Raw genomic sequence first — 24,578 nt, forward strand, 5'->3', positions numbered from 1 at the left:
AACAAATGGTGTCTAAATATCAAAAATGTCAAGCATCATGTGTTTGATTTCTAAAAATTGCTTGAGGATAAAATTTAGCTGGCATAACAGTAGACAGATACCTTATGATACCAAATCAAGCAAGTTATCACACCAATTCAAATGCTAAAAAGTCTACCATCTTTAAGGAAAGAAGAGACAGGAGCGGAGATGTTCTTCATTTCACATATGTAGATCCAAAGATTATTATTCATGACCAATTGAACCAATTTCCATTGCTATGTCGGCATAATAATCTAACGCAAGTTTTATAAAATTTGTATAATAAAGAAACAATTGTAATTGTTATTCAATCTGAATCTCTAGTGGAGCTGCCTCAGTTGTTGACTCCTCTGTATTCACTTCTTCTTCGCTAATACCTGCAGCTTCCACAGTCCTAGTTACCCATTCCTTGAGAGGGTCTTCATTCAAATCTAGCCTTAAAATACCCGCAAACATTCCACCCAAAAATGCCACTGGTTCCTGAAATTATAGCAATGACAAAGGGTGATAAAAGCACGTCAAATTTTCAATGCCAACAGAATGCTTTTTCAGTCTACAGTATTGCGGCAACATCCAAGTAAATGTCAAGAGTCAAGGAATACTACAGCTAATCAATGCTTTTAGATTATTGGCCGTAGGTTTTAACAAAGTAATAAGGTTTCACTATTTCAAGTCAGAAAATATAAAACCAACTTTTTATTGTATGGTTTTTTGTGGACAAAACAGAAAATCAATAAAATATTTACCCATGAACTGAGCAGGAAGTCGACGTTTTCACAGTAAATTGCATCTCAGCTGTGTCATAAAATTTACTCAAACACAGGAGGCATGTTCATGAAGGCATAAATTGTATGGAACTATTTGAAGAAAACTTCTCCATAAGCACTTCGCTTCAAAAATCTCCCACCACCAGCCTATTGACAACTCATTTGTTTACGAACCAGTGATACAAGTGTCTTAGACTATGGGCAAAATTAAGCTTAACCTCACTTCTTAAATTGGAAGCAAAGGTCACATGACACAACTCTGGAATAGCATCAGTTCTTTTTTACAATCATGCCATATAGTCCCACCAGTAAACCACAAACATTCAACAATATCAATGGATCTTTCACTCCCTCCCCCCAAACAAAACGAAAAGCTTAACAATTTGACCTTCAGCTCTATATAAATTAGACATATGAGCACACAAACAATTTATACAACATTATTTGTTGTGTCTATCTCTTTTCATAATTATGACATGTATTATATGATTTGCAAGAGAGAGACCCACAAAAATATATCGCGGTACAAATTATTGTATGAATTTTTTGTTTAAAAATCATTCATACAAGTCCAAAACAAATGTCTGACTTGGATTAAGCTACACTAGAGGTTCTTGTATTCCAGGTGGCAGGGTCATCAATATTCTGGTCTCCCTAGATGTACGCCACCACTTGGCTCTTCATCATGAGACTAGATAGTAAAATGTAAGCACAGTTTGAAATCCCAATCGTATTTTACAGGGTAGCCATGGTGTTAAAAGAGATACTTCTATCTTTGTTTGAAAAATCTTTAGTCTAACTAAAGAAGTGTATCACTCTTGCTCACAGTCACAAACATTTCTAAAGTCAATTGCAGATGAAGATGATGGCTCCTTTAAGAGTGCACATGCATCCTTGATTTAATTTAAAGTGAATTCCCATCATAAAATATTAAATCTGAAGAACAGATACACCTTTGCTTATTCATTTTAAAGTCAATTTCACTTAAAGAAAAGTTTTTTCTTTCATTTCATGCATGCCATGCCACGTGACATGAAACAGTAACAGTTAATCAAAACACTGAATTAAGCAATATAAGTCTGAGATATATACGAGTGGTGAGAAGAAGAGACACTCATACCTTGAGAGCGTCTTTGACGATGGGGTCTTGTTCAGGATTAAAGAAAAAGGCTTTAACCCCATTTCCATTCCTATTCCCAGTTCTACGGATGGTTCTGCTGATTCCTCCTATGTTTGGCCCATGTGACAATAACCTAGCTTCTTGCTTCGATTTCAAGCACTGTGAATCAAATTATCGAAATGAATGAGGAAGTGAAATGGAACGGAAGAAGAGAGGAAGAAGATAAGATAATGAACCTGAGTAGATGGCAGCGACAGCAGAGGAGATTTAAGGAGAGACATAGCTATGCTTGTTCTTCTTCAGAGTCCAGATCCTTCACTACCAATTGAGATTCTCTCCACAATTAGGAAAACTAAAGTTGGGAAATTCTAATTTTCCGATTTGTCTTGAAAAAAATTAACAGTGCACTGTCTTAAAGTGTTCAAGGATCGATATATTATTATCCTATGAAAAATAGGTTTTTATAAGTTTTTTATCAGATATAATATAACATAAAAAAGAAATAGTGAGAATGCTAATCATATTCATGTTTAATTAATTATATTTATTATATCAATTTTTATATTAAAAATTGAAATAATTAATTTTATTAATTAAAACAATATAAATTTATATAATAGATTTATAAAAATAAAAATGTCTTTTAAAATTTTTAAATAATATATAAAATAAACATTTTAGAATTTTTAATGTCTTTACTAAAATGTAAGAAAAAGTTATTTATCTGACACTTGAGTCTAAAAGATATTGTCTTTAATTTTTTCAAAAGAAAAAGAAATCTCTTCAAAATTTATATATTTTTTTAAAAGCTTTTGTGATAAAAATATTATATTACACATTCTTGTGAAAAAAAATCTCTTTTTTTCATAACATCTTTTTGTCACCTTTTCAATTTAATTAATTTTTTACTTTTAATTATATTTTATTTTTAATAATATTAAAATATAACTATTTTATTATTTAATTATATTTTAACTTTTTATAAATATGTATCAAATAAATTATTAATTAGAATTGTATATTATTTATATTAACTTTATCTTTTAAATAAAATATAATTACATTTATAATAACTAGATCTTATTTAATATTATAATTAATTATGATTTTTTAAAATTCAAGATATATTAATTATTTTATTCGATGTCCTTAATTAGTAAGATCCAAAGTTTATGTATGTATATAAATTCCAAATATTAGTAAATGATACAAATATCAAGGCAACCGGAGGTTTGTTGCAAATTGGGGCCATGTGTTGTCTGTTGTATTTATTTGTTCATTAAAGATTTTGAAAAAAATTTAAAGATCCATTAAATTGCTATTAAGAAGGAAAAAAAAGATAGACACCTACAAAACAAAATTAATTACCTGTATACGGTGAGATATGACATGAGGAAATAGCTTATTTGACTATCTTGTTTTTATGAATTGAAAACATCTTTTGACCATGTTTAGTTTTGAAGAGTGTCGAACAGACAAGTTTGTAACTTCACAACAGAGTAAAAAAGTTAAAAATGTCATTAGATAATTAGTTTTGGAAGGATGTTATGGAAAAAAAATTCGCACTCATGTAGATGCGGATAAAATTTGTGATGGATAGTTGGTATCCATGGATAATAGATACTTGTAGATAGCATGTAATTTAATACTCATTTCTTAACGGGTCAGGATTGGATATCATACTAATCGTATCTGTGGGTACTCACTACCCGTTAATAAAATGAAATTACATATTTGTCCCTGTTAGATTATAAGATATTAAGTTAATGCTGAAGTTCATTTCTTTTTTTGTTCACTGTTGTCGTCCAAGTGCTTTGGGATTTTCGAACAGGTAAATCCATGCTTTTCCTTTCATTTTCTTTCTTACACATTTAACATTCATCTCCAAAAAATTGTTCTTAGCTCTCTCTATAACTGTTTTTAATCAACAACCCCTTTTGGGGTATTATCCTTTTTGTTAACTCATTTTCCTTTCATTCTCTGCTCCCAGTTTTCTCGTGTGCTGAATCTTCTGAAGGTCGTCTTCCAATCCTTCAAATCTCGGGTGAAGCTTTAAAAGGGGTATGTTTTCTATCTCTTATTTTAGTTCTAGGTTAATACATGAACTTGAACTGCTCATGACTCTGATTATTTCTTATAAGTTTTTCCTGTCTGATTAAGGTCGTTTCTGAATCTGAGGAATTGAGAGATATATTCTTTAAAATTGGAAGTTGTGATAAGAGCTAAAAAACTATCCAATTTTGTAAATGATTATAAGAGATTTTCTAGCCATTCCTAGTCATTCATATCTCAATAGTTGCTTCTGAGTCTTATTTTAGTACTGGGGTCGATTTCTTACTTCACATTGCAATAGATTACACCCAGACACTTCAGAGGCATTGATGTATGTTCAGTATTGACTATGGACTGACATAGAAGGTAATTAAATTAGCACTTCAAATTACATATTTATATTCATTCAAATGATTGACTATGACAAATGAATTGATTTTCCTTTTCAGGTTCTTCAAAATTGAAAGTGGGCAAGATGAAGTTTAATACTAGAGGAGACAATTGATGATGATGTTAGTAGTTTTCTTTTTAATATTTTATTCTAATTTTACTAATAGTGTCACTATGTCATTTATTGATGACTTATTTATGTTGTTTTAGGAATCTAGTGATCAACATGAAGATATTGGAGAGGAAACATAGATCTTAGACTATTATTTTTATAAGAATTAATTTTTAAATTTCTTATATTTGAATGTATGTTTTAGGTACTATTAATTTGAATTTGTGTTTTAACTTTTATTTAGTTGTTCATTAACTTTTATTCGAATGGATGCTTAAATTTTTTTTTCGTAAACATCATTTGAAAACTAATAATTTTTTTAAAATATCCACAGGTATCCAACGGTTACCCATGGGTTGAAAAATATCCATAAATATTTTTTATGTGGATATCCAATGAATAATAGGATGGATAACGGGTACGATTTTTTTTTTGCGGGTCGAGTAGCGGGTAGGCACTATCCGTGCCTGACTCGACCCATTGTCATCCTAATATTACCATATGCCTCAAAGTTCTTGAATCTCTTATGATGGTCATGGACTTAGATATAAAACCTATAATAGAATTTAGATGGGAAGATGAATTGTGCAAAACTGAAAGTTAGGTGCAATTTTAATAATACTATGAAAAAGTAAAAATTCTAAACCTTGATTCCTTCAAAATTTAATTACTTATTTGTGAAATAATTTCGCAATAGGTATAGAATGTAATGAAGATGTTTGGAAAATTAATTAATGAAAGATCAAATTGTTATCATTTGGATCTAGCAGTCTATTATATAAACCTTCACTTTCACTACCAATCAAATTTTAAACTTGATGATTTAAAATTAGAGTTGTATATGTTAGAAGTGGGCTTTAAGCCTAACTCAACTCCACAAAGCCGGCTTGTAAGGTGAGGTTTGCACCTCACTTATATATTGTGAATTGACCTTATCTTTGGTCGATGTGGGACTTCCAACAGTATATATGCATAAGAATATTGGTTAAGGATGTTGCATAAAGAAAAAAATAATGTAATTTGTTATTTTTCAAGGAATATAGAAAAGTACTACTTCTTGGATCATTCAAATTTTAAGCTTGACTTGTTTTGTAGACGTGAGAGTAATGAAGCTCATTTGAAATGATAATTAAAGTAATTTGTAATTCATAATTTTTTTTTATGTAATGTATAACTTGAAGTTAAGAAAATAAACAAATTATAACAAATTATCGCTCTCCCATTCATAAGTGTTAAAGTGATTTCAAATTCGTAAGTCAATCCGGTTCACCACAAATTTGAATCAGGTTGCATTAGAAAAAATATTATTGTTTTAAATGTGAGTCAAATCGAACCCAGTTCACTCAAACAAGAGATTAAATAGGTTCAAACTAAGTTGGGATGGGTTGACCATTAACCCACCATCAACAATCTGTTATCATTTTTTAATCATTTTTTTTATTATAATTGTTTACGACTTCTATGTAGGTTAAATATTTAATCTTTCTAAAAACTAAGATGTTGTTCAATAATACTTAATTTATTTGTTTGCTCAATTACATAGATAGACACTTTGATTTTCATTTATTATCTTTATCTTTATAATAGTAATTGGTAGAATAGATTTACAAAGAATAGAGCTTTATGGTGGTTGAGCCCAATTGTTTTAAAATGTTTTTTGTATATATAAATATTTATATATAACTAAAAATATTTTTTAATTATAGTATATTTGTCCCTTTAAATTTTGATATGGAGGTAAAATTTTGAAAACAAAAATATTTTTGAAGATTCATCGTTGGACGAACATTTTAATTGTACTATTATAAATAAAAGAGTTGAGTCAATTTATTTTTATTATATTACAAAAAATATATAGAATAATTTGGGATAACAAACATGCTTAAGTGACTCACTTTTAGTGCGTTGAGTTTAGTTATAAAATTTTTTACTTACAAAAAAGTGAATTGGGTTGATAGTTGACTAATTTTTAACTTAATAAGCCAAACTGTGATAGTTAGGTCGTTTTACCTTGACACCTATACTCCCATGTGAAGATATTGAGTCAAATGATGAATGAATAACCGAAGAGGGAGATGTTATTGATATTGAGCAAACTCAAGGTGAATATAATGGTAAAAATGTTCACTTAAATGGAATAGCAGGAGATCCAACTTTAGATGTACTTGATCTTGATAATTGCCAACATAGATCCCTAATTTTCATCTTAGGAAGAGTTTAATGATGATCAACATTGTGAAGATGATGATGAAGATGATTATTGAATAAAAGTCCAACTCCTCCGATGTTTTGATTAAGTGCTTTAATACAATAAAACTTAAAGCTTGAAACTTGAAAAAGTTAGGTCTGATAGTCAATTAGATTATGTGTGCATAGACTTTGTCTGACAAACCATGGACATCATGTCAAGTTCAACTTAACAAATGAAGATTAATCAAAAGATAAGTACAAAACCAAGACTTCAAACTCACTGAGTAAAGAATATCTTTATTATTAGTTATCAAGATATTTGTGTTCAAAGTTTAAGCTTTATTTAAATATTTTTTGGGATTTGAACTAAAGCTAAAATAATTTGACAAAGCATGTAAATTTTGACCAACTTATCTGCTATGGTGTGTTTTTATCAATCAAAGAAGTAAAAAACTATACATCTAGGGAGTTAAGGAGTTTCAGCTATAAGAGAACTATGTAAAGAAGAGAGAACCAATAAAGGCTGCATGAACTACATTTAGTGATTCTCTACGAAATCATTCAACTAAGTTCAAAGCGATTACTTCTTCTCAAGCCTATATAAAGCATCATTTTGAAGAAAAAAAAAATGAAGAACAAGAGTTAAAATTCAAAAGTATCAAAATTCTGCTAAATTATATCCTTGCCCAAACATTGTTTGTATTCGATCTAACAAACTAGTCGAAAGACTAACCAGCTTATATCAAATGATTTTGTTTAATTATACTATTAAAATATCGAATTATTATGTTATTTATATATATTTTTTTTCACATGAGGTAACCTCTTACAAAGTTACCAATTAAGTTTATAAAGATTTGTATCAAATGAAATATCACCTAACATTTATTATATAAAGCATAATCACTATATATATATATATATATATATATATATATATATATATATATATATATAAAAGACAAAAACAATTGTCTATGAGATTATAAAGATTAAAGACCTAATTAACTATTAGAAGCTGGTGGATGATATGTATGATCTTGTAAGAAAATTATGATTTAAAATCAATACATTACAGATAATTTATATAAAACATAATAAATAACTTTTTTAAAGTCTAATATGCTTAAATGAGGATATCTTGTTCATGTTTGTGCACTAAGTTTTGGTTGAATTCCTTTTTGTTATTTAGGTGGCTATTTGATATTTATTTTCTTAAATACAAATACTAAGTAACTTTTAAACTGTGGTATTATAAGGTTGAAGAACTCCAAATGCATCTATATAATTTATTTTAGTGCTGACAAAAAATATAATTAATGTGGAAATTGGTATGATACATGAAGTTCACAGAACCATTATTCTATAAGTTAAATTACTTTCTTAACTGGATTTGATGAATGCAACATTATTTATCATAAAAAATAGCCATTATTGAAACCACTGCACAAATTTGGCGTGTTCGGCAAAGGATAAAAGGGATGAGCATAAACACACCGCAAACTAACATAAGAATCACAATCACATATGAATGCAAAAGGATCAATTTTTGCATGGCGAGTTAAACATATCTCCACGTGCCGATCGTTAAGATTTTCACAAACCTAGGTGTCCCTTACAGCTCCAACCCTTGTTTGGCTCACATAAGCTACCGCACTCCACATTTCATCCATGCAAGGTAAGTGACCCCACCTTCTTCCAAGCCTCAAAATTCAAGTTGCATATAATGAAGAAAGAATAGTGTTGCAAATTGCTTAAGCTTTTCCAAATCTCATTCACCAGTTGAGAAAGAAAAGTTCCTTGTGGGATCATGGCAACAACCAGAAGATATGAGTTTGGAACCAATGAGGCTAGTCACCCAGACTCTATCAGAGCAACCATAGCTGAATTCATCTCCACTTGCATCTTTGTCTTTGTTGGAGAAGGCTCAGTCCTTGCTTTGAGTCTGTACCTCAGATATATACTATACACATACACACTCTAAACTTATATTATAGCCTCTCTCATTACATGAATGTTATTATATATACATGATTGTGAATATATATTATGTGGTGTGATGAGTGTTTGATTGAGTTGTGTGATTGCAGAACAAATTTACAAGGAACCAGGGTCATCAGCAGCTGAGCTAGTGGTAATTGCAGTGGCTCATGCCTTTGCTCTATTTGCTGCTATTGCTGCAAGTGCACATGTTTCTGGTGGACACTTGAACCCTGCTGTCACTTTTGGTGCTCTTCTTGGTGGAAGGATCTCTGTCCTTAAAGCGATTTACTACTGGGTTGCTCAAATCCTTGGTTCTGTTGTTGCTGCTCTCTTGTTGAGACTTGTCACTAACAACATGGTATGTTACATCAAATTCACCTTTCCCTCTCTGATGTTGCTGTCTGTTGCATTGTCATATTCTTAATCTAATCTTTGTTTCAAATGCAGAACCAATTTAATAAGTAAATTATCTCTTTAACAAAAAGAAAACAAAGAAAAAAAAACATCATCTTTTGAAGAAATGTTTGGCTATATCTTGTTTACATTTTTTTTTTTTTATAAAAACCGAAGAACTGAAAATATGAGAAACCACAATAGTGACTGCACTGTGGTTGGTGTTGCAGAGACCAGAGGGATTCAGTTTATCAGTTGGGGTTGGAGCACTTCATGGTCTTATACTTGAAATTGGTCTCACATTTGGTCTGATGTACACTGTCTATGCCACTGCTATGGATCCTAAAAGGGGTGCAATCAGCACAGTTGCACCCTTAGCCATTGGACTGGTGGTAGGAGCAAACATCCTGGCTGGTGGACCTTTTGATGGAGCATGCATGAACCCTGCTCGGGCTTTTGGGCCTGCATTGGTGGGCTGGAGGTGGGAGAACCACTGGATCTTCTGGGTGGGTCCATTACTTGGGGCAGCCCTAGCAGCAGTCCTGTATGAATTCGTTGTTATCCCAATTGAGCCTCCTCCTCATCAACCTTTGCCTGCTGAAGAGTACTAGTTCATTTGGGTGTTATGAAATAGGTTTAATTAACCTAAGCTCATGCCTCTATTACTGTTTCTTCTTGTGTTTATGAGTTTATCACTGCTTTTATGCATTTTTCTTTGATGTTGGTTTGGACTTTGGAGTATCAACACTAAGAACTTGTTTAGTGTGTAGATGTTTTACTCCATCAGTATGCTGAATGAATAAAGTGAGATCCCTAATCACTTACATGCTTCAAAATAAAGACAATTCAAAGATATCATCTTTGAGCCTTTTGTCTATGAAAGCAAATTTGTGGCACCTTAGTTTCAATGTTTTTCTTTTGTTCTTTCTTCAGTACCAATGTCTGTGCATCTCTCAGTTAACTCCTTCTGCAATCACACTTTCTCTGTCTCCCAGTTCACTTAGTTCATCATGGATGATGGATGCTAGAACCTAGTTTTTTAATTTTTTTTATTTTAAATTAAACCCAAAAAAAATCTATTTTCTGTTGCAAGTTTATTTTTGATTTATCAAAAAAATTTAACTTCTATTACTAATTAAATGATTTGTAATATATTTTGCATTATAATGCATTATATGGATTGATAATACTCTATGCATTATTTATGATTTTACTTAACATCCTAATTATTTTAATTTATCCTCCTATTTAAAAGTTTATTTTTACTAATTAAATAAATCAATAATTAAATTTTTATTATAATATAATTTGTTTCTGTTAAATCTAAAACACAACTTATTGCCTAAAAAATATTAAATCATTATAAATGTCAGTTATAATATAATTTGTGAATTTTGATTATAGTGTAATTCATATATTTAAAATTATTTATTGAGAGCCAAGTTACTTGGCCTAGTAGTGACAAAGAGCAACACCCGTAATAATCAAGACAAAGTAGAGGGAAGTAGGATATTCATTTCGTGGATTAAACTAAATGATTGAAGGAGTAATTTCATTTATACATTTAACATATCTTACAACTGACTTTTTACTATTTTCTTCTTTTTACCTCCTCTTTCTATCATGTCATTCATTACATTTATAATTTTTTCTCTTTTCTTTTCATTTTTTTTCTCATTTATATGGGTTATATATACTTATTTAATATTTTCCTAATTCAAGTTGGAGGCAGTTGACCAATGACAATGGTAATATTAGGGGAGTAATATACAAACTCATAAGATCTTCCTCTCACATATAGGGGTGAGCATGAATCTATAAAACATTGGATTAATCTTCCAATGTGCTATGTAGCTATGACAAAATTACAATTACAAGAATCAACAATTTTTTACTTCACTGGGATAATATGTTGTATGTACCTAATTCCATTTCAATTTTCATGGTATGAGCACCTTCAAATATAAAACTCAAACTCATTGAATCAAACAATATCCGATACTCCACACTCAACAGCCATACGGATAACACTTGTGTTTCATATGAACAGATCATAAACAACAGATCATAATATTTCTTACTCTTATGGTCCTCGCATCTTGTCAACAATATGTCTGCTCTTTTCCTCAATGTGACGCCTTTTCTCTTCCAATTTCTCACTCATCTTCTTTCCCAAATCAAGCATCCTTTCCCTTCTCCCCATTTTTTTTGGCAGTCCATCTTCCCTCTCAATAGAATGATTTCGTCTCTCCATCACCGCACTTTTATGTTCTGACAGAAACTCAGAATTATTCTCCATATTCTGTTCATTAGTCTCAAGTGGTTTGTCATTTTGTAACGATGATGTCTTAAATTCTTTCAAATCTGTAGTCTTTTGAGGTTTGTCATCCTCTAACGATGGTGCATCCGGCCCTTCCAAACTCCTGTTGCTTTCTGATGTTACTGAATCAGAGGAATCTAATGGGAGTGCTAGAGAATCTGATGATTTCCTGTTTGCTTCTTCACTAGATTCAGCACTAGTTGAATTATGTTGTTTGTGTTCTGAATCATTACTTGAGGTGCTAGCACCACTAGCTTTCACTCCACCGGAAGGTTGATTATTGGTATAAGTTGAAGTGGAAGTCTCATTTCTAAATTCTTGGTTAACCCATATGAATGGAGCAACAGTTCGAGGAACCCAATCATCCTTTTCTGCTAGCATCCATGGGATGCATACACTTTCACAGTTTGGGAGCACCAAAGTTTCCCGAATTCCTGTCTGCAGGAGCAAAACTAAATTCAGCTTGCAAGCAAAAGCTGCTCTTATCTTTTTTCTAGAGAGATAAAAGTTTGAACACATTGTGCTACTGTTATACTTTCTAAAGAGTTATGAAGTGAGACACATTTCTAAAGCTGCTCTTATCTTTTCTATAGAGATAAAAGTTTAAAGACATTGTGCTGCTGTTACACTTTCTAAAGAGTTATGAAGTTAGACACATTTCTCAGTCAGTTACAAGTGTGCCCATGATAAGGATGTCAATAGTTCTGTCAATATTATGAGAGAAGAAAGGATATAACAGAGGAAAAACACTCCGCACACCTCTAAACCAAACTCCAAAAAAAAAAAAAAAAGAAACCACGTATCTTTAGAAAAACAATAGTTGGGTGGTAGAGAGTAAAAAGTGGGCACTAGTTTTGTTTTGTTATCATTTGATAAATTGAGAATTAGTTCAGTTGTATAAAGGGAAACCCTTTATGATGGGAAAACGTTAGAAGGAAAGCAGTTATATATTGACAGATGGAAAGAAAAGAGAATTTAGCGATCTTTGCATATATAGCTAATGATATTGATGATAAAGTATTCCTAAATAGTTAAAAAAATTCACATGCAAATGAATAAAATATATCAAATTTGAAAACATCAATAAAAATGGCAGGGGGAGAATACTTCTTTACAAAATTTATAAATCATAATAGAAAGGGAGTAAGTCCTACCTTTAGCCTGTTGACCAGGAATAAAGCAATGTGCGCACTTGTTATCTTACGATCTCCAACAGATGACTCCATGTTGAAATCAATGTCTGGCATTGATGTGAAACCATACCACAATTGATCAGAGGGAGGAGGCTTTATATGCAAGCGCAATGTCCCTCTAAGGGAAGTCACTCTTATTTCCAAGGAGAGAGGAACCTTTTGACAAGAAATAATCAGTTACTTTGAGAACAAGACAACTTTTTTGTTTATGAACTGGTGACTAGTTGACTACGTAGAAAGTGGAAATAGGAAACAAATACGCATTATCGATATTTGAATCTGGCTGTGTGAATACGAAAATACTCATCAAAGACAACATTAGTTTAAAAACTACACATGCAAACAGTACGAAAATCCTGGACTTTTCCAGTGGCTTAGCAAATTATCAAAAATCCAAAGAGTTCAAACACTACTCATGCAAACAGAAAAACTGAAAAAAAAGACAACATTCAGAATAAGAGTTAAGAACATTGATCAATGCATGTCAATTACATTAATCCACAAGAAATTGAAAGAGACAAATCAAACAAAACTCGTTAAAAGCAAACTCAACCAAGTTTCCTTTTTGCATAAGATTAGTGTTTGCTGTTAGCTCTTGGTATCTAGTGCCAATTTGTCCCCTGAATCATACGAATGCCTTGTGGGTTGCGTTGTTTTTGAAATATGAAAGAAAACTTAAGAGGGTGTTTACTTTGAGCCTTTTTTATTTCATTTTTAAAGAGAACAAAATGTGAACCCAAAAATATATTTGATTTAAAACCTTTTCATAGAAAATAATTTTTGAAAAGACCAAAGTTTGAACAAAAAATTAAGCTGTTTTGACTTTTTCTTTTCCTTGTCTGTTTTCATAACAAAAAAAAAAAAAACAGTAGAACCCTTCATCACTGCTACCAGACACCCACCAAATCATCACTCCCTCCAAATCAGCTAGATAGTGGTTTTCGTTTGATGACTTTGGAGCTGTTAGCGATGACATCTGATGAAATTGGCGCCGTCAAAGTGGCCATAAACTTCTATTCAGAGGCTAGCAAATTTCAAGGGGTGGTGCTAGATGTAAAGGTGAGCGTGAGGGAGTAGTGGTGGATGAACAACCACAATTTTTCGTAAGCCACACGATATTGAAAATAAAAACAAGAAGTAACACTAGACAAATTTGCAAGATCTTAGCAAATTGAAAATGAAAATGGAAAACGTTTTCAAACACCAAACGCCCCTGGAGGGTCTACTTTTGTTTTCATTCCTAGTTCTTCTTAATTACAAAAGCATCACCTTGTTTTGGATTTTATTCACACGTATTTGTAAAGGAAATACTGAAAACTACTATTTTTAGTTTTCTCTATTTCTTGTACAAATCTTAAGAAATCGGAACTGTTTGAAAACGAACTGTCAATTTTATATTTAAAAAGTGCAAAATGAAATGAAAAGAAACGTAAACAGGCCCTTAGTGGAAAGGTACAGTGGTTTCAGTTGTAACAAAGCCTTTGAAATTCAAGAACATGAAAGAACAACTATTATCACATTCTTACTTCATTATAGAAGTTTAATTGCACATTTTATCACCTAAGTTTTTCCAAACACATTTTACCATTATGTTTTCAATTTCCGTGCATTTTACCAATCTATTAAATATATAACAATATATTGATGTGTCCCTAAATCAACGTCATTTTATCATCAATACTCACAAAACAATGTCAACTTGTTACCAACAAGATCGAAAATATATAGAAGTTGAAAAAACTGAAAAGTTGATGGTAAATTGCACAAAAACAACTTGGATGGCAAAACTCGAAAAATAACAATAGTTGAATGATAAAAAGTACAATTAAACAATTATAGAAATGTTATTAACCCTTCAGGTTGATTTTTCCCAGGATTATACGTTTGTGGAAAAAAAAATCTAAAGGAGGCTATGGTCTTCAAACAAATTAGAACCACACTAGAAGATTGCTCACCAAAATATATGATAGCAAGAAATGTAACTTGGTTTAATCTTATTAGATGATGTGTATAAGTCAAATTATTAGCTTGTAAAGTGAAAACTGTCAGCTTTATATGCATTATTTAGGGCATGCCTCTATTCGATATAGGACTAGGTGACAACAATTGAAGTTGCAACTAAGGTCAGGCTTAACGTGGTTCTTCAACAACAAGCCATTCATACTACTTAACCGAGGAGACGGGAAAGAGGAATGCAATTTTATGCATCCACACAACATTATCAAAATAATAAAATTTCAATAATGAAGATATAGACTGAAAATGAACAGTGCAAGAAGCAATTGATGGAATAGAGGAAGGAATAATAAACAGAGGATACCTGTGAAACCTGTTTGGCAACGGAATTTAATATAGATTTCCATCTTGATCCATGATTTAACAAAGGCACACTGCTCTTAAAGGTCTTGGAAACATCTGCTTAGATAAAAACAAGATACACATCACAATATCAATCTAAATACTTTATCTAACACTACATAGAGATGGCAATATTCTCTCCTATTCATTTTGGAAGTTTACAATTTATCATCAAGAAGACAAGAAAAAGTGGATAAAACGAAAGGTAGATCCATACGTAAAGGGAGGGGGGAGTCCTTACGAAAAGCATACAACTTCTCTGCATTATTTAAATTTGAAAATATTTAAACTCATCAAAAGCACCCCAGGTGGTGCGGCATAAGATTTGGAAACCCCAGGCCATAATCTCAATAAAGTGTACTTAGTTTATAATCTGTGAAAATTACAGCAAATGAGTAAATCATGGATGTGCTAATAAACTTGACCCTTAGTGGCATTGGACATCCTCTGAGGCAACCAATTAAGTTCAAGATAGATTTCAGGAAATAAGAAAATGAGGATAAATTATTACGTTTGATATGACTCCAAAGACAAAGACAAAGTTCAAATATAATTGGACTTTAGAAGACTCGTGTACTGACCAGAGTTCCAATCACCTTCTTCTTTGTGCTCTTGTAAATCATTCGTTCTTTCTGCAATATTCAATTGTTCTTCTAAAGATTCAAAATCTTCAATAAGATCTGAAGGGACAGCTCCAGCATTGTTTGACTGTGGATTTGAGTCTTCTGTTCCTGCATCGAGCTCTAGTTCACGAGGCTCAAGCCTTGTTTCAATCTCTAATAGTGCACCTCCAGAATATTCAATGTCAACTTCTACTGCCCATACTTCACTCATTTCCATAGGAAGAACCCGTATTCCTACAATGCAAGGTGGAACATTCCCAGTATTGATATTGGTACAGATGACTTCACCAATATAACCAGGAGTTCTCATATTGGACAATGTTTTCTGAAAAAATGAGAAAAAGAGACTTGTTTATCTCAGAAGTTTTCTGTGGCAGAGTTCTCAGTATACACACAGAAGTAATCAATATTTACCTCATACTAAAACAACTATAAAGGAATAAATATGGAGCAGAGGGGTAAATCATGTTTACATAAATAAGCACCCCTCAAAAAAAAAAAATGTTGAAATCAACTAATCACTACTTATGTTAAGAAAAACAACTCTGATAATGGGATAGCTTCCTTTCGAACTGCTTGATAGTTTCATATTTTTTTTATAACCTTGGTACTGGTACGGTTTATTCATGACTGAAAGGAATGACAAATAAGGGAAAGGACCTTGAGCACACATACTGTGGGTATTTCTCTTTCAACATGATTTAATCATTATCCAAAGTGGTATCATCAAGATTCGAACCTTAAACAACTTGGTAAAGAGACACAAGTGGCTACCACTTGTGATGACTAATGCTGATTGAGAATCTGATATTAAATCAACCATATCAATTAAAGTGTCAAAATTACTGTGTAAGTGACTTAGAAAGTACAGGATCTTATATATTCATTAATTTTTTTAAGCTTCACAGAGTCATGCTTGTGACTTAGAAAGTACAGGATCTTATATATTCATTAACTTAGGTAAACTTGTGGTTTATGAACTACAAGTAATGGGAAGGATTTCATTATACAAGATAAAAATAGCATGTTTCCAACACAAATAAGAAAATATGATCAATTAAAGAAATTCAAATTAATATAGATAGGTCGCTAGAACTTGATACCTAGTCAAATTATACTTCTTTCGCATAACAAACTAACTTCAAACATGTAAAATGTCAAATGGGAAAAGGTTAAACCTGAATCCTTGCTTGTATGGATCTCTTCAACTCCTCATTTCCTTTGGCATCGAAAAAGAGCCGAGAAATTAACAAATTCCAACATAATGTTCCTTCATCAATGCCAAACTTCTCATTGTCTACTATGGAATTGTTTAGAAGCTTTGATGTTGAAGCAGACTTCAACAAACTAGTAGCCAAAATTGCATCTTGGCAAGCCCGAAGCTTCTCGGTGGTCTTTTTCCCTTCACTAACTGATTGTGAAGATCGAGTTGATATATTTTCCAAACCAACTCGGGATGTTCTTTTAGAAACCTTTCTCCAAAATTGCCGAACCTTTGAGGAAGAACCATCAGGCTTACCAGCCCTTTCTATCACTTCAACACTTGATCCAACCGATGGTTTCATGAAAGAATGGTAAACAGAGTTCAAGGAAGTCAGATAACTATGAAACTCATCATCCAACTGGGTAAACCATTTGATTTTTTCTTTTTTATCACATGAAGCCAGATAGAGGGCCTTACACCATGCTTCTTTCTCCCATGAAGTGTCAAGATATATATAAATAGTTTTGTTTCCATTGTATATGACAGAGGTTTTGTTTTCCACTTTGATAGGAAACTTCTTTGCCCTGCAAGATTCATCACCAAATAAATAAGAACTTTAAACATCTAGCTTCCTCAATATATGCATAATAGTTCAACATTGAAAGAAATTTTACATTAGCTCCTAGCTAGGAAGTGAGTGAAGTTTAGAAAACTTTGACACCGATGATTTTCACATTCGTACAATTAAGGCTCATTCATACATACATGTGGAGCTAAGTGAAAAAGTGTTGGTAATAGAAGAAGTGGAAGCAAAAGGTTAAAGGACAAGATACACACACTAAATTCACCTAACAACAAAGAGCATCTTAGAAAAAGTATGATGCCGGTAGCACTTGCCACAGAGCATAATGAAAATAAGATGCTCCCCGCCATTTTTTTGGGAACTCATGGAACGCCCTTGATAATGCACAACCATTAAAAGTCAAAAGCCGGTCACTGGCTACGGTAATGATCACTGTCAATGCATACCAAATAATAACCCCAATAGAAGAGCCCTCCACACCACATTACCATTTTCTTGAAGAAAGTATTGATGCGGACACGGCTTGTACTGCACAGCCCTTGAGTTCAATCGTTGTGTGCAAACCATCAGGTTCTCCAAGAATAAGCGATTGGCCCTTGATTTGTCCATACATCTTAACAGGGGAAACCTCCAAGAGATCATTTTTCCTTTTTTGCTCCCTGGACTGTTTTGTAATTTTTCCAGATTCCAGAACCCAAACCACACCCTGAAAAAAAAACTAAAAATTTAAAGTAACAGACGTAAACAAATACATAGTTTCCCAGAAACCAATCCTCATCCATACATATAAACATAGTTGTCCAAGCCAAAGCTCATAAATGTGAAACTCCGAACATTAGAATATAACACAAAACCATACAAATACCCTGGAAATTTCCCACACTTGGTAGCAAACTTCCTTTTCCAAATATTTCAACCATTTTTTAAGTGATTGCAAAAACTAATTGCGTAATAATCAGTGAATAGACCATAAAGTCACCAAAATTAATTATTTCACTAAGCCGTGTTACTATTATAACTGAAGCTTTTTCATCATAGATCACTGTAAACATGACACTCTCCCCGTGAAATAAGCTAACCTTAAAGGCATTACCAATTCCATTCTGGATTTCACGGTAATATTAAAACCCAAGTGAACGATCGCACTCATTATACTCAGTTTGGGCCTTTTCAACCCGAAGCGATAATCAATTAGCACCAACCTGCTTTCTAAACGCAAAATCCAGAGACTGTTGGGGATCAAGCAGCGCAGTAGTTAGGGTCTTGGAGGAGAAGTAGGCTTCGTCGTTATTGCTCTTCTGCCGCAACCTTTTCATGATCCATAACAACCCCAGAGCTTCCGCAGCAACAACGGCCAACACCCCGAGACCAAACCCCACCAGAACCAAACCCAAAACCGTAGCCATTTCAGACCAACGAAGAGCAAAGTGAAAATGGGAACTTGTACGTAGTCGAGTCTCTTGCAAGCGCGTTGATGTGACAGAAGCACGTTCCTTTTTTCACCAGTTATTTTCAAATCTAAGTTACTTCACCTTTTTCAAAAATTAAAAAAAAAAAATCGATTACCAGAAGAAGACACGCTCCTCGTAAAAGTAAAGAAATATCAGGAATTTTATATTAGATTAGATTTATAGTGAAATTTCCATATTATTTATTATATTAAAAAATCAGAAAATCTAATTTAGGTTACTCTAAAAACAAATGTGTCCATTTTTTTTTGTAATACTTTGACTTGATGGATACAGTTTATTTATTCTTGTGGTCCTATGACTCAACCCGACTTTACCAAAGGCTGATTTCATGTCAATTATTTTAGCTCATGTCTCCAGATTTCACGGCAATTGATCCCCCAACGTTGTAGTGAAGCAGAAAAACTTGCAAAGTATTTAAAGATGGAAAAGACTGTACTAGAAAAGAGATAACAATTAGTTTGCCTAAAATTTGACAGTCATATATATATGAAAGTAACCAAACCAAAAAATTTGGATAAAGAAGAAAAATCACTTCACAAGAAGACCTACTAAACAAAAATGTACATTTTTGTCAATGTTCTGGTTACCAAAAATTCCTTAACATGTGCCAAAGTCAAAGTAGCATACTAATACTAAGTGAAGGGCAGTGAGTTAGGATGTTTGGATTACATTGAACACACATGAAACAAACAATGTACTAGGTACAAGTGGGTTGGCATGTGAAGAAGTTGAAGTCATGGTGATCAGCGTTGAGAAGCTTCAACCGCGAGTCTGCAGCATTATATAGATCGGACACCACTTTATTAGAGGTGCTTGACCAAATATTTTTCTGCATTTTGTAAGTGGCTAGTCCAAATGGAAAGAGAGATATACAACCACCCTCTTGTTTCTTGCATTTTTCTCTTATTATTCTTCGCCACCCACCTGAAAAACATGTACTGCTCCCTGTGTCAACTTCATCATATGTTCTTGCTAAATCTGCAAAACAAAATCAAAATGTAGTTGTGGGAATGATATCAGGGTCACCTCTTCGAAATGGTAAATGCAATGGATGTATTGAAGATGAATAAATGCAGAAGAATGTCAAGCCTATGTTACACAGATCAAAAGCACAAAGAATACATAATTTTCTTTGTGAAATACAATAGAAAAGTGCAGAAATTAAAGCAAAATCAGTTCTCTGAACACGTGACAGATGCTAGAATCTCCAAAGGAAACAGCAAGAGCTTCAAACTAGTATATATGTTCTAATTTTCTTTATCCATTGACTGAAGGAAGACAACTCACTACGTAAGATACCTTGGAAAGACGACAATGTGTGGAAAGTGAGGAAGCTTGACAGGTCCTTTTTACTTTTCTGACATGGTACGGAATAAAGCGGGTACCTATTCAGACAATGTGAGATTTTCTATCATGGAATCAAATAGAAACTACGAGTAAATATAAACTTCACAAAAAGGTCGAAAAAACAAATTGATTATGAACTTTTTAGACACGTCACAACAATTCAGAGAAAGAGTGATTTTTATCAACCATGAGTTATGTTTGAATGAAATCAAAATCTCAAGAAAATTATTCAAATAAAGCAAAATGAAAGTTCAAAGCTTTCTTCACTTCCAAGTTGCAGAGTTCATCTTCAAGAACAACAAATTTTCAGGACAACAAAAACAACTATGTCTGCTCACCAAGCAACAGCCATCCAACTGGTTGGGGAAATATCTGCACTCTTCAATGTCATCAATGCTGGGTGGCTTCTGGCTAACTCAGCTATCTGAAACAAGAAACATCAACAGACATCCAGCACGTGAGACAAAACATAAAAACATGTCATTTGTAGTTGATAAGAAGTTTAAGAATACCATACCACTTGAAGTGAGAGACTACCTTCTCAGAAAATGGAACTCTCTGCCAATATGGAGAGGTCTCATTGTACTGTAAGTAAAGTTCATTATCCCTTGCTGTCCAAGAACCCACTTGATCAGAGTTTGAATCTAAAGAAGCAACATCCCATGCTTTGCTAGAATTGTTACTCAGTGTTCTAGATAGCTTATCACTTCCACTGTCCTCACTCCAGGAATCAGATTCAGCTCCTTCACTGTCCTCTCTCCCAAGCCTATATATACAACAATAAGATGGCTCACACCATTTTTTTTGAAATATTCAGTGCATAAGCACAACTGTGTTGTTTCTGCATACCTAGAAGCTGCTGCAACTGCTTTGCTACTGTAGATTTGGATGGCAGACAAATATGGAACATGGTATTGCATAGTGTCGCCATTTTCAAACATCATAGGAGTTCCAACACCATATGCACTCCAGTCATAGTAGCAGTCCCAAAGATCTTTCAGATTGAAGTATTCAACTGTGTCTTTTCCAGGAGGTACACATTGGCCATTTGGATCACTACAACAGCCCTGAAAAATAATACACAATAAATGCAATAAAAATTAAGAAGAAAAAAAACTGCTTTTTCTATGTTTTACTGCAATGAACTTGAATTGTTTTCTTGGTACATTGCAGGTGCAAACCCCGACATAGGGGAGGGGTGGCTTGGGTTGGAAAATTATGCATGGATCATAAATCTAAGATTCAGGCCTAATAAAACTCTTTTGTTGACCGTGAGTTATAAAAAATAAAAAATCGTTTTTTATCTTAAAAACAATTGTTCTTTCAACAAGTTAAAAAGAATATATATTATAGAACAACTTCTGAGTAAAATTTATCATTGGGTCTTAAATATGTTGTTACCATTTAAGATTTCATCTTTAGAAGCTTGTAATGAAAATAGTTTTTAAGAGTTTGTTAGAAGGAGCTATTATATACGCACTTTCAAGAAGAAAAAAAATTAAAATTATTTTCCATACAAACTAATCTATAAAAATTCTCGTATAAAGTATATAATTTATATTTTTAATTCGCATATAAGTTAATTAGAGTTTATAAAGATATCATTTTTTATCTCTTAAAAATCTTATACAAAATATTTTAAATATCATTTATAACTACCTAATAATTTAAGCTGGCATACCCTTTATTATGATTGTAGGACCAGCTGACCCACTTGAAGTAACATTCGATAATGATTTCACGAGAGGAGGAGAAACGTGTACAAAAATATTCTTCCTAAAGTGAAATGGAGTGAGAATCATCCTCTTTTGATTTTTGTATCAGTAATAAAATCATCCTTAACTTCTTTTGGCAGTCAAAATTATCCTTATCTAATTAATATAGTTATGATTTTCTACTTTTAATACATAATATATAAATGTAAAAATAAATAATTAAAACTTTCTTAAAAGAAAGTCAAGTCTTTTACTGTATTTAATCTTTTAATGTTAAATTTTTCTATCATCAAAATTTGATAACAATTAATCCAAGGTAAAAACATGCAGCCAAGGTAAAATTATGAGATAAGGATGAAAATAGTATCTGAAATTGAGACTTAAATAATATGAAATAAAAAGGTTAGTCGTACACTGTGCAGAGTACTATACCATCTCTAGCCACATCATAGTACTGTTCAGAACACATGTGCAGAGAGAATCTCGTAGCATGCAACTTCTAAAACAAATTAGCCTCAGTTTGCAATTGCAACGATTCATTTCGTCCTAACTAGATAACAATTCAGTTCACTAATGTTTTAGATGCTTTAGTTGTTACAAAACATCGTAGTTTTCTCAGAAAATCAGAAAAAACATTGGATAAAAGATACTATAAAATTAATGTATGGGCATAAAAACATGTGTATATCAAAGCAAGGGCATCGAGGGATTCGTAAAATTCTAGTGGTTTGACCCACACTTCATCATGGTCATTTGTTCTTGAGATCAAATTTTGACTTTTGACTGATAGAGAAATAAAATCAACTCTTTGGTATCATGCTATGTGAATAACTAATTCTTTAATAATTCATTTAAAACATAAAAAACAATCCATTTATTATTTTTGGTATCTCAAACTGAAATTTATAGTCGTTATGATTTCTCATAATTTCTCATAACACGCATAATTCAAAGAAACCGCAGAAACATAAGAAAATAATAATTATATCATTATCCACTTCAATCATCGATCCGACGGAGAAAGAAAACAGAATCTGGATTTTAGGTCCCGAATCGAAGACACAAGAGAATAGAGAGATAAACGATATTAAATTAAAAAATTGGATTAAATAAAAAAAAATTAAAGAAATACCTGAAGAGAGAGTGAAGGAACATCTGGAGTGACGCATATCAGAAAGCGTTCAAGATTGGTGAGAGCTTTTCCGGGAAAAGCCAAAGAAGATGCGGAGGACATACTTTTCCCGAGAAAATGACAAGAAATCCCCAGAAACCCTTGGTGATCGAACAGCAGAAACAGATGAGTAAATACAGAAGAAATATGAGTTGAATTCTAAAAGGATGAATTTTCCATCTGGGAATTTGTTTCTCAAAAAGGCTGAGAAGAGTGAGTGGCGTAAAAATTATGAATGAAAACAAAAAAGAAAGCTCATAAATTCTCTCACCTTCGAGTGAGTGCATTAGAATGTGAGAGATGGCATTGACGTCAATAAATGCAAGAAAGAAAAAGAAAGAAGAAAAGAGGGGTAAAGAGACAAACTCACCCAATTAGTTACAGTGGGAATCGTAACTCAGTGTCTGGTCTCTCATCTTGATGTTCTTTACAATGGTTCTTATTTTTCTTATTCCCGACGCAAAAGAACCAGATTGGGGATTACAGAGAGAGAAAGAAAACAGGCTCTGAGTTTCTCCAACCTTAAAAGATAAATTATTATTGAAAGAAAAACGAAGTAGTTTCTGGCGAGATTGTGTGATTTCGGTTCGCCGCGTGTGACGAAGAACAGTGTCAGTATTCACTGTTCCTGCTTATGAACCTCATGGGTCGTTTGTTTTTTCTGCGTCAGTGTCCCTAATAAACAGATGGAACCAAAATAAATAATATATAAATTGAGAGAATAAAATTGGTAAGAAAATAAATAAATGTTTAGTAGTTGTTTATAGAGTGAAAAAACATGTTTAATTTTTTAATTTAATTGAAATGATAAAACGTAAAAGAAAAAAGTAAGAAAAAGTTCCACAAATTATTTTCTTTTTCTTCTATTAAAATATATAAAATCAATTACCTCGTTTTTCATCGTTTCTCCTCCACAAACTTCTTATTTTAGTCCATTCACTTCTGAATGCCCCTGTTTTTATTACACTAAAATAATATATTTTTAAAGAAACTTTAAAAATTAAGTAATTTTTTTGTGAGAATTGTTTTTGAAAAACTTAGGTGTGTTTGTTTAAAGATTTGATATTGTGAGAGTGCTACAATCACTTATGAATCATTCAATTTTATGATGTTTCGAGTGGAAAGATAATGAAGATAATTTTAAATAAAAAGATTATGTAGTTACAAATTTGTATTAATGTCAAATATTAAAATATGTTTCGCTTAACAAGTAATGGTCTAAATGCAGAAACGACATAACAACAGTTATTATAGAAAAAACAAAAATAATTATTACAATAAAGATAAAATTGTAAAAAGAAACATGTATACCAACATAATTCCAAAAAGTAATATTGATTTAATGTATTAATTAAGTAATTAATATATGCTAGTGAAACGACATGCACCGCGTGTTTTTTTTATGATAATAAAAATTAATAAAATTATTATTCTTATTATTATTACTACGAATGCATTTTTAAATATTCTTTGATTATAATTTTTCAAATAATGTGATTTATAAAAGATAAAATGAGATGTTAAAAATATTTAAATAATAAGTAATTAATGAAATTATTAAAAG

The 24,578-nt window shown here is 32.2% G+C and overlaps 4 protein-coding genes across 6 annotated transcripts; 1 reads left to right on the top strand and 3 right to left on the bottom strand.

The window, feature by feature from the left end:
- Positions 1-142: 142 nt before the first annotated feature.
- On the bottom strand, positions 143-2,338 carry LOC114192807 (UPF0426 protein At1g28150, chloroplastic). The gene is made up of 3 exons (XM_028082628.1): positions 2,145-2,338; positions 1,909-2,067; positions 143-501 (listed from the first exon to the last, which is right to left on the bottom strand). The coding sequence occupies exons 1-3, from the start codon at positions 2,187-2,189 to the stop codon at positions 325-327; spliced, it is 381 nt and encodes a 126-aa protein (XP_027938429.1). The 5' UTR covers positions 2,190-2,338; the 3' UTR covers positions 143-324.
- Positions 2,339-8,317: 5,979 nt separating this feature from the next.
- Positions 8,318-9,936, top strand: LOC114190364 (probable aquaporin TIP-type alpha). Its single transcript, XM_028079213.1, has 3 exons — positions 8,318-8,595; positions 8,743-8,993; positions 9,259-9,936. The coding sequence occupies exons 1-3, from the start codon at positions 8,463-8,465 to the stop codon at positions 9,637-9,639; spliced, it is 765 nt and encodes a 254-aa protein (XP_027935014.1). The 5' UTR covers positions 8,318-8,462; the 3' UTR covers positions 9,640-9,936.
- Positions 9,937-10,760: 824 nt separating this feature from the next.
- Positions 10,761-18,821, bottom strand: LOC114190757 (testis-expressed protein 2-like). Of its 2 annotated transcripts, none has more exons than XM_028079763.1 (7): positions 18,512-18,821; positions 17,798-18,015; positions 16,701-17,310; positions 15,496-15,847; positions 14,862-14,956; positions 12,503-12,697; positions 10,761-11,786 (listed from the first exon to the last, which is right to left on the bottom strand). In XM_028079763.1, the coding sequence occupies exons 1-7, from the start codon at positions 18,713-18,715 to the stop codon at positions 11,112-11,114; spliced, it is 2,349 nt and encodes a 782-aa protein (XP_027935564.1). In that variant the 5' UTR covers positions 18,716-18,821; the 3' UTR covers positions 10,761-11,111. The 2 variants fall into 2 exon arrangements, with proteins under 2 accessions (XP_027935564.1, XP_027935563.1); XM_028079762.1 differs by having other exon boundaries at positions 15,481-15,847; positions 18,512-18,820.
- A 445-nt stretch (positions 18,822-19,266) lies between these two features.
- On the bottom strand, positions 19,267-23,652 carry LOC114192411. 2 transcript variants are annotated; one of them, XM_028082123.1, is made up of 7 exons: positions 23,385-23,652; positions 22,976-23,115; positions 20,978-21,195; positions 20,666-20,894; positions 20,467-20,552; positions 20,081-20,166; positions 19,267-19,759 (listed from the first exon to the last, which is right to left on the bottom strand). In XM_028082123.1, the coding sequence occupies exons 2-7, from the start codon at positions 23,075-23,077 to the stop codon at positions 19,479-19,481; spliced, it is 1,002 nt and encodes a 333-aa protein (XP_027937924.1). In that variant the 5' UTR covers positions 23,078-23,115; positions 23,385-23,652; the 3' UTR covers positions 19,267-19,478. The 2 variants fall into 2 exon arrangements, with proteins under 2 accessions (XP_027937924.1, XP_027937923.1); XM_028082122.1 differs by lacking the exon at positions 23,385-23,652 and adding an exon at positions 23,286-23,361.
- Between the last annotated feature and the right edge of the window lie 926 nt (positions 23,653-24,578).

The sequence above is a fragment of the Vigna unguiculata genome, chromosome 7, assembly GCF_004118075.2.
Source record: "Vigna unguiculata cultivar IT97K-499-35 chromosome 7, ASM411807v1, whole genome shotgun sequence".
Taxonomy (NCBI): Eukaryota; Viridiplantae; Streptophyta; class Magnoliopsida; order Fabales; family Fabaceae; genus Vigna; species Vigna unguiculata.

Coding starts and splice junctions, on each gene's coding strand:
- LOC114192807 (XM_028082628.1), bottom strand. CDS start 2,189: ATGTCTCTCCTTAAATCTCCTCTGCTGTCGCTGCCATCTACTCAG. Junction 2,068..2,144: donor TGTCGCTGCCATCTACTCAG/GTTCATTATCTT, acceptor TTTGATTCACAG/TGCTTGAAATCGAAGCAAGA. Junction 502..1,908: donor TCGTCAAAGACGCTCTCAAG/GTATGAGTGTCT, acceptor CTATAATTTCAG/GAACCAGTGGCATTTTTGGG.
- LOC114190364 (XM_028079213.1), top strand. CDS start 8,463: ATGGCAACAACCAGAAGATATGAGTTTGGAACCAATGAGGCTAGTCAC. Junction 8,596..8,742: donor AGGCTCAGTCCTTGCTTTGA/GTCTGTACCTCA, acceptor GTGTGATTGCAG/AACAAATTTACAAGGAACCA. Junction 8,994..9,258: donor GACTTGTCACTAACAACATG/GTATGTTACATC, acceptor TTGGTGTTGCAG/AGACCAGAGGGATTCAGTTT.
- LOC114190757 (XM_028079762.1), bottom strand. CDS start 18,715: ATGGCTACGGTTTTGGGTTTGGTTCTGGTGGGGTTTGGTCTCGGGGTG. Junction 18,016..18,511: donor ATTTTGCGTTTAGAAAGCAG/GTTGGTGCTAAT, acceptor TTTTTTTTTCAG/GGTGTGGTTTGGGTTCTGGA. Junction 17,311..17,797: donor ATACTTTCTTCAAGAAAATG/GTAATGTGGTGT, acceptor TGAATCTTGCAG/GGCAAAGAAGTTTCCTATCA.
- LOC114192411 (XM_028082122.1), bottom strand. Junction 21,196..22,975: donor TTCCTTCACTCTCTCTTCAG/GTATTTCTTTAA, acceptor ATTATTTTTCAG/GGCTGTTGTAGTGATCCAAA. Junction 20,895..20,977: donor GCAGTTGCAGCAGCTTCTAG/GTATGCAGAAAC, acceptor TTGTATATATAG/GCTTGGGAGAGAGGACAGTG.